Source organism: Cottoperca gobio, unplaced genomic scaffold, assembly GCF_900634415.1.
Source record: "Cottoperca gobio unplaced genomic scaffold, fCotGob3.1 fCotGob3_365arrow_ctg1, whole genome shotgun sequence".
Classification (NCBI taxonomy): Eukaryota; Metazoa; Chordata; class Actinopteri; order Perciformes; family Bovichtidae; genus Cottoperca; species Cottoperca gobio.
Genome location: NW_021166963.1, coordinates 70309 through 82286, shown reverse-complemented (window position 1 = coordinate 82286; position 11978 = coordinate 70309). Strand labels below are relative to the sequence as shown.

At 42.9% G+C, this 11978-nt stretch overlaps 1 protein-coding gene and 1 long non-coding RNA gene across 2 annotated transcripts; both read right to left on the bottom strand.

Moving 5' to 3' along the window:
- Positions 1-379: 379 nt before the first annotated feature.
- Positions 380-11282, bottom strand: elk1 (ETS transcription factor ELK1; the record flags this gene model as incomplete). The annotated part of the gene is made up of 10 exons (XM_029427734.1): positions 11148-11282; positions 4253-4461; positions 3706-3891; positions 3447-3614; positions 2347-2490; positions 1817-2263; positions 1370-1502; positions 746-888; positions 559-642; positions 380-481 (listed from the first exon to the last, which is right to left on the bottom strand). Coding segments are annotated over exons 1-10 (1641 nt in total), but the record flags the coding sequence as incomplete, so codon positions are not given.
- LOC115005794 (uncharacterized) lies at positions 6284-7206 on the bottom strand. The gene is made up of 3 exons (XR_003831985.1): positions 7095-7206; positions 6619-6676; positions 6284-6422 (listed from the first exon to the last, which is right to left on the bottom strand). It is a non-coding gene; the product is annotated as an uncharacterized LOC115005794 (long non-coding RNA).
- Positions 11283-11978: the final 696 nt, after the last annotated feature.

Below are 11978 nucleotides of genomic sequence, written 5' to 3'. Positions count from 1 at the left end.
TTACATTTCGTCTTGATGAAGTCAGAATAAATTATACATTTGTGTATTTTGCTTTTCTCTGACACTTAAACTGCTTTGATTGTAATCACTTCTACTTCGCTCTTAAGTTACCAACGCAACGATGAAACACAAATTAAAATTCTTCCAGCAGCTCGAAGAGCACAATAATCGCCTTCACTGTGAGGCTTTTATTGTGAGGCTTTTATTGTGAAAAACTTTATTCAGTTTTATCTTTTTTTTTGTTAAATTTTTTGTTTAAAAAAACAAAAAACTGGATTAAACTGGATTTATCATGCGAGACATTTGAGTTCTATATAGTTATAGAGACATTACACCTGACTTATGAACGGGGTTGTGCACACTGGGCTCTGTGTATTACCTGGAAGGAGAGTTTGGCCGGTGAGCGAGGAGCGATGGGACTCAGCGTGCTCCAGAAGTGGATAGTGGAGGGAAGAGGACTCGGAGTCAACAGGACCGGAGTCTGGACAAATAAACACAACTTATCAGAACACACACACACACACACACACACACACACACACACAAACGAGTGATTACCAGAGCGTGGGAGGTGATGACAGTCGGGGTGAGCGTGTTGGTCGCTGATCCAGGAGCCAATAAACTGTTAACAGCTGCGTTGACCTGCAGAGGAAACACAGGATATGATGTCACAGGCTTCACCTTGTACACGTGTTACAGCTCCTTCAGTTTCTAATGAGTTGTTAGTAACGAAGTGGCTGCAAACCTTATCCAGGGAGAGGCCGGGGGGGAGGGAGGGGGAGGAGGGCAGCTCCAGGCCCCGCGGCTTCTTTGGTTTGGGAGGAACGGCGTCCGAAGTCACCGGAGGGGCCACCGCTGAGAAGTAGGTCACCGGAGGGGCGGAGGGATCTGTGAGACAATTTCAATTTCAGCACCAGTGGACGGGTTCTTGAGAATAAAACACATTTAGCTTCAGGCGAACGCTGTGGAAGGAACGCTGTGGAAGGAACGCTGTGGAAGGAACGCTGTGGAAGGAACGCTGTGGAAGGAGCGCTGTGGAAGGAACGCTGTGGAAGGAACGCTGTGGAAGGAGCGCCGTGGAAGGAGCGCCGTGGAAGGAACGCTGTGGAAGGAACGCTGTGGAAGGAACGCTGTGGAAGGAACGCTGTGGAAGGAGCGCCGTGGAAGGAACGCTGTGGAAGGAACGCTGTGGAAGGAACGCTGTGGAAGGAACGCTGTGGAAGGAACGCTGTGGAAGGAACCTGTGGAAGGAACGCTGTGGAAGGAGCGCTGTGATGATACACGGTGGGCTTTGTGATGGAGCGTCTCTGCTCTTGAAGTATGCTGTAGGAACCTACAAGCCGGCGTCTCAGTAAAACACTCCTGTTACCTGTTTGCGTGTCCTTGACCTCCCCTGCAGGATGCTGACCTACAACCCCCGGCTCCATGCAGGGAGGGGGCGGGCTCTCCACGATGGTGATGGGGGACTCTGGTTCCCCCGAGCCACAAATCAGCTGAGGGACCTGGAAGGAGCAGCAGAGAGACGCCACGAGTCATCAGTCTGAACCACAAACTTTGTACAATAATAAACGACATTAGAAAATATCTGAAAAATATCAGCAAGAAACCCCTAAAAAATAAAATATAATAAAAAATAGTAAAATATAAAAAGAATATCAGAAAAATATTTGTAAAATATGATTTAAAAAAATCCCACAAAATATTGTAAAATAAAAAATAGAAATTGTAAAAATATCAGTGGAATAATAAATATATAAATATAATATAAATATATTTTCACTGCATTTAGAGGATCACATTGATTTCCTCCTCTCACCTCCTCCACCTGTTTCTCCTCCAGAGACACCATCTTCAGCAGCTCCTCCTCTGACAGCAGGTTCTCCTCCTTGATGATGATGGGGGGCGGAGGAGGACGAACGGTAGGATGGACGGAGGGAGGAGCGACAGAGGGAGGCGCAGCCACCATGGCCGCCTGCTGCTGCTGCTGCTGCTGCTGCTGTGTGGGAGGGGGGTTGATGATGACGAAGACAGGTGGGGGGTGAGTCGAGTGAGGAGCAGTGTGGGGGTGAGGGGGGAAGCTGACCGGGTTGGTGACTTGGCAGTCGTCCTGCCCCTGGGGGCCCATCGATATGTGAGGGGGAGGCACAGGACTCACCGACCCCCCGACAGGACCCAGGGGGATGAGGGGGGTGAGGGAGGACGGATCCCCGACGCTTGTGAGATAAATCTGGGGAGGGTCGCTCAGAGCAGGAGCCGGAAGATTCTGGGAAGAAAGAGAAACAAGAACGTTGTCATCAGGGAGAACAGCAATAAGTGACCAAGCAGGGGGCGGGGCCTGACGCTCACCTGTGATTGGCTGGTGGTGCTGGGAGGCATCTGCGGGCTGAGGGCCGGCGTCGCACACGGAGACGGCTGAGTGACGATCACCTGGAGAGCAGAGTCAACCGCTCCACCTACTGACGGAGATGTATTCTCTGATAGTACACAGACCTGAGGAGGAGAGAAGAGGAGGAAGAGGAGAGGGGGAGCAGGAGGAGGAGAGGAAGAGGAGGAGAGAGGAAGAGGAGGAGGAGAGGAAGAGGAGAGAGGAAGAGAAGGAGAGAGGAAGAGGAGAAGGAGAGAGGTAGAGGAATAAGGAGAGATCGAGGAGAGAGGTAGAGGAGGAGGAGAGAGGAAGAGGAGAAGGAGAGAGGTAGAGGAGGACAGAGGTAGAGGAGGAGGAGGAAGAGGAGGAGGAGAGAGGAAGAGGAGAAGGAGAGAGGTAGAGGAGGAGGAGAGAGGTAGAGGAGAAGGAGAGAGGAAGAGGAGGAGGAGAGAGGAAGAGGAGAAGGAGAGAGGTAGAGGAGGAGGACAGAGGTAGAGGAGGAGGAAGAGGAGGAGGAGAGAGGTAGAGGAGGAGGACAGAGGTGGAGGAGAGAGGAAGAGGAGGAGGAGAGAGGAAGAGGAGAAGGAGAGAGGAAGAGGAGAAGGAGAGAGGTAGAGGAGGAGGACAGAGGTAGAGGAGGAGGAGGAAGAGGAGAGAGGAAGAGGAGGAGGAGAGAGGAAGAGGAGAAGGAGAGAGGTAGAGGAGGAAGAGAGAGGGAAACGGAAGTATTAGTGTTGCGTTCAGGGACAGAAACAAGTGTGTGATAAAAGGCTTCGTGCTGCTTCACCAGCTGATACAATGTTTATGTTTTCTGTAACAGCATTTTGTCCACGGAGTCGATATCTGGTAACGTTATCCAACATTTACTTCAGTGAAGAATTATAGATTAAACTTATAAAAGTAATTAAAATAAACTAATGCATCAATAATTATAATCCAAAAATATAATATATATTATTCTCAAATGGGCCAATCAGCAGAACACACACACACACACACACACACACACACACACACACACACACACACACACACACACACACACACACACACACACACACACACACACACACACACACACCTCTCTCAGATCGAGCTTGGAGGCGGCGTCATGTTGCATCAGCAGCTCTGTTTTGATGTGCCGTGGGTTGGGTGGGGTCTGCAGTGATTGGATGGTGAAGGTGGAGTAGAGGCCCGACTTCATGTAGTCGTTACGGGAGCTTTTCTGGGAGCCGCCGGGTGACGAGCGCTGCGGGTCGATACGGAATCAAATCAGAACGTTCAAATGAATATCACCGTGTGTCCGTGGCAGAAATAAACGAAGGCAAAAAGAAATGTACCTGGGGTAAGCCCTTTGACGGACAGGTTGAGGTCACGCCCCCGAGGCCTTTTGATTGGCTGTTTGGGTCGGTGGTGTCCAGCCTCTGGCCCTCCTCTCCGTTACGTAGCCCCTCAGGCAGGGAGGGGTCGGGCTGACTGACAAACTTATAGACAAACTTCTGACCACTCACCTTCTTTATGATATTCTGAAATAAACATAAAATAATAAATAAATAAAAGACTGCAACAAAACAAAAACTTCTCCTTATGTTCCACTTGAGTGACAGGGCATGTGTGCTGCATTCATGTGGTGTCGGAATAATCGGAAAAATGTGTTCCCGACTGGAAAAACATTACCGTGTTTTTTAAACACTGAGCTATAAAATAAAACACACATTCTTCGTAACATCGATGTTTGTTTCAACATTACAACATAAAGTTCATGAAACACCGAAGTCAGAAGAACAACTTCCTAACTAACGGGAACATCCGAGGGGCAAGTGAACGCCCCATCGCCCATCTCTGAGTGCCTTCTCGTTAGTATCATTATAAATAGTGTTGTCGTACCTTGTCGTAGTAGTATCTCAGCGCTCGGCTTAGTTTGTCGTAGTTCATGTTGTGTTTGTTCTTGCGGAGCCCCCACAGTCGTGCGACCTCCTCGGCTTCCAGCAGCTTGAACTCTCCGTCCTCACCTGTCCAGGAGATCAGGTGACGCTGCCGCTGGTCCTCCAGCAGGTGGAGCAGGAACTGCCACAGCGTGATGGACGGGTCCATGGCTGAGGGGGGGGGGGCACAGATAGTTTCAGTATCATCACCAAATCAATATTCTGTAGAGCTTCTGAATAACTTCTCAAACACACGAAGCAGTCGTACAGCAACACGGGACAATAACTAATGACGGGTTTACAATTAATATTATTACCTATAAATTACCTGTAAATTCTAAACTGAGAAGAACGTCTCTAAAAACTCACCAAACAAGACGCATGATGCAAATAAAGAATACGTATCATACACGTAACATCATGTTCCTGATGAATAAAGATTGTTTATGTATCAGGGTGTAAATGTTCAGACAGACACGGTATCATGGAGAGAGAGAGAGAGACAGGTACACAGACACAGACAAGCACACACACACATACACACACATACATGCACAGACAGACAGACACGCATGCATATACACACACACACACATACATACACACACAGAAACAAGCACACACACACACACATGCACAGACACTCATGCATATACACACACACACACACACACACACACACACACACACAGAACAAGCACACACATGCACAGACAGACAGACACGCATGCATACACTCACACACAGACAGACACACACACACACACGCACAGACAGACACACACAGAAACAAGCACACACAAGACTCTCCTGAGAGGGTCAACATTAAATAGATTAGTGAGAGATGCAAATGAGTCTCATTACCATCGGCTGAACTGTTACACAACTAAGCTATCCAACACCTTGGAAACCATCGCCATGGTGAGAGACCTTTCATCAACGGTAACCAAGGGAGAAGGACTTCTGTCCTGCTCAAAGGCACTTCAACAAACTCCTGTTGCTCAATGAATGACTCAATGTTACAGCCTGGAGATGAGCTGGAGATGAAATATGTGCAGGGGGGGGGGCGTGTGCTGCCCGACTCCTTCATTCATACGACCTGCGAGTTATTTAGAATTAAACTCACATTTGGACGACATGTGTTCATGTCAACACATCGCACAAGATTTTTCATTTGTATTTCTCCTGCGTGATGTCACTCAGTCGTAAAAACAAACGACGAGAACCCCTGAACGCCTCACATTAAATGATTTTATCTGACCCACACTGGAACAGACTCGGCGTTTATAATCAGGCTGATGATTGTAATTAGTTTCTCTGCTGGGCCGACAGCTGGGTTTGTTCTGCTGGATCCGACTGACACTTTGTCTTTGTGTGGAAACAAATGTTCTGGCTGCTCGGTAATGACACAGTCGAGGCTTCAGTGGGAACCATCTTTACTCCCGGTCTGAACCAGAGGACAGAGAACACACACACACACACACACACACACACACACACACACACACACACAACAAAAGGTAGAGTGTTGATGGTTCCACAGAGACGTTTACTGAGCTCCTCGCTGCTTCTCATCCCAGTATGATTCACTTCACACTGGGAGTTGACCAGAACAACCAAAGCTACAAGCAACAGCAATCATATATTATATCAAGTCTCTGAATAAAAAAAACGGACTTAATATGCATCTTAAATAAATTATAAATATATAATAACAGCAGGAGCTGTTGTTCACCAGATACTTTCATCTGTAGCGTTTACAAACTTCTTGTTCAACACATTCCACGACATCACATCATGATAAAGATAGAAGTTAATATCCACATTATGCACCTGAGTCCAAGCGGACGTCTTCATTATGTCTTCTCTTCATTCTTGACCATATAGGACACCAAAAAGAATGCGTGTGTGTGTGTGTGTGTGTGTGTGTGTGTGTGTGTTTGACAGTGGAAGTAAAACAACAAGAAATTGACAACTTAAGTTGAATGCATATGAATTTTATTGAGACAGTTTCAACAGTCAACACATCTTTAGTTAGTGGACTCAGAAACTCCTCCCACCCTGGTCACAGCGGTGTGGTTTCTCCAGAGTGTGGGCAGGCTGGTGTTGATCCGTCTGGATTTTGATTTGTTCTACGAAGCACCAAACAAAGCAGGAGACATTCAGTCACAAGCGTTTAGGATGACGTTCGGACGCTCCACACTAAAATGAGAGCGTTGTTGTTCTGCGTACTCACTGCCTGCGATAGTGACTTCCTGTTTACATTAGTGATCGCTCTTGCCAGATGTTTACACATTACTACAACACTTAAAAGTTAAAGTAACTCACCTCTGCACATGAACTCATCGTGGGGCTTGTGTTACTCTTCCCCCAGATATTCCTCCGTCTGCAAAAACAGCAGTTATGATAAAATGATACGACTAATCTCTCAACACATGAATAAAAACATGCACTTTTATTTTTAAAACTATCTTGACCGTGAAAACATTAATTGGACAAAAAGGCACTACTAGCCACCAGAGGGTATTATTCCAGACACCTCTGAAGAACGCACAAGCATCGTATGTGGCTGCGCAGCTTAAACATCTAAGTTTAGCCATTTCAGTTAACAAGTTACAGAACGAATGAACTCATCAGACTCCACTAAATACCTAAATATGTTTTATATTGTAGAATTAATAACCGAGGTTCCCGAGCCCTCCAGTCGAGGAGACAAACACAGCTTTTAATTTAGCTTCCTCGATGACACACACATGACAGAACATGATGAACGAGTGAAACAGCAGAGGAAAGTTCTTTCTTACCGTCGATATTAACTTCTGCAGGGTGATGGACGGGCGAAGTTTTGACAGATGCAAGACGGTGGTTTCCATGGTAACTGGATCCAATTCAAAAGGTTCCAATTTTCCAATCAACATACAACCCCCCCCGCCCCCCCCCCCCCCCCCCTCTTGTGGTATTATGTTTTATATCACCGTAACCTGAAGATATTTGAGTTTCGACTGCTGGTCGGACGAAACAGGAAGACTGAAGGCGTCACCGGAGACTCTGGGGACCTGAGCTGGACATGTGTCACGTCCGTTCCAGGCGACTGCTTTCATGCTTTTATTTTTGAGTCACACTCACGCGTTTGAAATGATTCATGGAAACAAAAAAACGTGTTGATTTTGGTGAGCCCTCGTTTCCCTGATTCTCTACAGAGTTCATGGACACCAGAACGATCCCTTGCAGCGTAAGTCTCAAGGTGAACCTCAAGTCTCAAACAATATCCTGAACACAGAGCAGAGGCGAACAGAGATGCAGACAAAGAGGAAGAACCAAACCACTCTCTCCACCAGAGAAGAAGAATGTGGTTTCCAAAACCACGTCCTGTTTCTGTGCGGTTTCTCTGCTTCCTGACATCCGTCCGTCATTTAAATCTCAACAACAGCGAGAAGATGGTGGAGATTCTGCTGTAATACTGCTGAACGTACCGACGCCACGGTGACTCAGATCATCGACACACATCCCATCAGAAACATGTCACATCTCTCAAACACTATTCAACGCTCACATCAGTGTTGCCGTGACAACGTGTGAATATTACATCACTGACTTCAACCTGTCTCCATGAAAACACTCAGCATCGCGCCCGTAATGACGCTGACATTTTGCTTTTATCGATTACTTTTAGATTTATTAACATGTTTTACATCTTTCAAATGATGTATACTTTGGGATGTCCAGGTGATTTCTGTATGCACCTGGGTGTTGGACAGAGGGTATGAAGAGGGAATTAAATTAGCACCTGCCAAACACAGGGGGAATGTTGGCCACGGCAGGTGAGGATTTCAGGTCACCTGCCACCAAGACGTATTCATTTGAAAAGCAATTCCTAAATTAAAAATAGTCAAAATAAATATTAATTAATTAATTGATTAATAAAGATATAGATATATATATATATATATATATATATATAGAGATATATAAAAAAAAATATATATATATATATATATATATATAGATATAGTATATATATATATATTATATATATATATATAATAAAGATATATATATATATATATATATATATATATATATATATATATATATATATATATATATAAATAAATAATATATATATATATATATATATTATATATATATATATATAATAAATAAATAAATATAAATAATAAATATAAATAAATAATATAATAAATAATATATATATATAAATATAAATATAATAAATATACATATAAATAAATATACATATATAAATAAATATACATATATATATATATATAAATATAAATATATATAAATTATACATTTTATAATTGCCCTAATCAATGTTTCAGTTTCATCTGGAAGCCTAAATAACACTCCTTTACACCCTCTGTCATCTCCCTCCTCAACTCTCAGAGGAAAAGTGATTTGTTTATCTTTTTAAAATGCTGTTGTATTTATTGTTCTTTTTGTCTTAGTGTTGCATTTATGGGCTCTGTTTTATGGGTGCTGTCTGCATCCCACTGGTGCGTAAACAATTGCCCGACTGGGGACAAATAAAGTTAATGATTGAGGTTATGTTATTTATCATGCTGTGATAAGAGTATATTCTGTCCGTGTTATGCACTTAAAGTCTGTTACTGCACTATGATGTTTTGTTTTATGAGGCATCCTTTAAGTCCAAGACAAATTTCCCTGGGGTAAGTAAGTAATCTTGAACTTTATTGAGGTGTTCCCTTCTTTCATTTAGGAGCAATAACACGATTAAATCTGAGTGTAGAAAACATTCAGGTAGCCGCTTCTCATGTTCAGCACTGACGTCACTTTCACACGTTAAATGACAAAACGTCAAATTAACTGATCACTAATTAAAGTTAATTCAGTCAGTAACTTCACGACAGAACTAAATTCTGTACTCGACCAAAGATCGTTTATGAGGTAGAAGTAAGGCTGGGCAATATATCGATATTATATCTTGATGTGAGACGAGTGGTATAAGTGTTGTCTTCCTGGTTTTAAAGGCTGCATAACAAGTGACGTCATTTTCTGAATTTACCAGATGGTTCCATTATTTCCTGTTCCCTACTTTATACCTACTTTATACCTACTTCATTATATCCACATTACTGATGATTATTTATCAAAAATCTCATTGTGTAAATATTTAGCAAAAGCACCAATAGTCAACTCTGTAAAAACACTATGTCAATGTCAAAAATGTATATATATATATTATTAAATATATAAATATATATTTCATGATATATATATAATTAAATATATAAATATTATTAAATATATAATATATATATATATATTTCATAATATATATATATTATTAAATATATATATATATATTATTAAATATATAATATAAATATATATATACAAATTATATAAATACATTTAAAATATATATATATATATATATATATATATATATTATTAAATAAATAAACTTATTTATATTGATATATATTGTAAATCCCTAGTCAACTAAATATGGAAACATATTTATTCCTCAGTTTTCTTTACTTATATGTTTTATGCCTCCATCAACAATCAGACTCCATCCTTGTCTCACAAATGAACACTTCCACAACGCCGCACAACCTTGTGGTAACCTCCGCTTTGCCTGATTGTGTTTGAATGCAGCCTTAGTGTGTGGACGGTGATTACAGTCAGATCGTATCTGACAACTTCCTGCCTCTTGTAACCTCTACAGCTGTAATTAAACTGTATTTACGTTTGATCAGTCACACGACCTTCTGATCAGAACATAACAATCTGCATCTTCATTTTAGGCAGAGATTAAACAATCGATAAATTAATACACAGAATATTAGTATTTTGATAATCAATTAATCATTAAAGTCATTTTATCTAACAGGAAACAGCAAACACTGACTCCAGGTTCTTAACTGTGAGGATTTGTTGCTTCATGTGATAATAAACTGATCATGTTTGCGTTTTAGACGTCAGACAAAACTAACAATGTGAAGCGCTCACCTGGGGCAGAAACCATTTCACTACCTTCTGACATTTTACAGGAATTGGGGTATTTCGTGGGATCATGGGAGTTGTCGTCTTCATTGTTAAAACAACAACAACTTCCGATGATAATATAAGACGTGACTCGGGCAGAGATCATAGTCACGGACGAGGTCATGCATTAAGGTTTGTCACGTTTATTCACATTATGTCGTTTCATTCAAATTAAATAGCTGCAAGTAATGTTAACGTAACGTTATCTTGCCATTGGATGAGTCGACTACACTAACAGCTACTGTAGCTAACATTATGTAATCAACTCAAGTCAAGCAATACAAACGAAAGTAAACAATAGAGTGGCACGCTAACTTCCTCCCTCTCGGACAATCATCTGGTGTTTCACCAGAAGTTAGACAGGCGGTAGAATAAATATCCAGATTTCTCAGGGTTTGGATTGTTGGAAACATTTTGGGATAATGACAGAACACAACTCAAAATATATAACATGCGTCTATGTTATATATTATATATTATAGCTCTAAGTAGTTACAGCCTGAAGACACATTCTCTAATGTACCTGGCTCTGTGAGGACAAGCTCTCAGGCTGCATGTTTCTACACGCTGCATGAAAACAAATCAGATCCCACCAGCACACACACACACACACACACACACACACACACACACACACACAGCTGCATGCTCTTGCAGGCCTCAGCAGCTTTCACACACCTGTTGCAACGCTGCTGCTGCTGCTTCCCTCCAAACTGCACAGAAACACATGCAGGGCTGCAACACACACACACCCCACACACACTCAGCTGCAGCATGTAAACACAGCATGCAGCAGCTCCATCATCAGCATCTCTTACCGTTTATCAGCGGGTTTGAATCCATCTTCAGCGAAATGTCCCGTGTTGTGTCTCCCAACAGGCTCAGACCTCCTCCATGCTGCTGTGTGCTTGTTGATGTGTTGTCTGTCTGTCTGTTGGTGTGGGGAGGGGAGGGGAGGGGGGGGCTGTCGGAGCAGTTTGCAGCTGTCAGAGCCGGGCTGAGGAGGCTGAGGAGGCTGAGGAGGAGGCGACGTTCAGCAGCTTCTCTCGCGACCTGCTGGCGTTATGTAACCGCTCCGAGCTGCTGCCGCTGCCGCTGCCGGGCTCCCGTGCCTCCATGCTAACAACACACTCACCGACAGCTCGGATAAATTAAAAGTTCAGCTCAGCCTGCGAAAGCCCGTCCAAAAAAACACACCGACAGATACAGACATTTACGTTTCAGACACCATTAACAGGTGCGTCTAAAGCCTTCAGCCCCCGTAACTTAGTTATAATTAATAAGCTCGAGTTATTTAATGTCTGCTAACTTTGTGTTGGTATAAACATATGAGTTAAGTATTTCTGCGGATGTCGATAAAGTGTTTTTCTCTCCCTCTGCTGTCAGAGCCTGGATGTGTTGGGAAACGCTAATATACGATAGGAGCTAATTAGCTAACTAGCAATGCTAACACTGCCAGGCTAACACGTTTATTTTAGTTTTTTGTTTCGCGGCAAGATTTTGTTATTTTATCTTCTCACAGACTTCCAGAGCAGCCGATATTAAAATATTGATTTTTCACAAAGTTTCTCCAAGTTCAGGGCTTTTCTGGGGGCTGAAGCTGTTGCTGTTAGCTTAGCGTGCTAACTATCTTAGCATAGCCCGCTGCT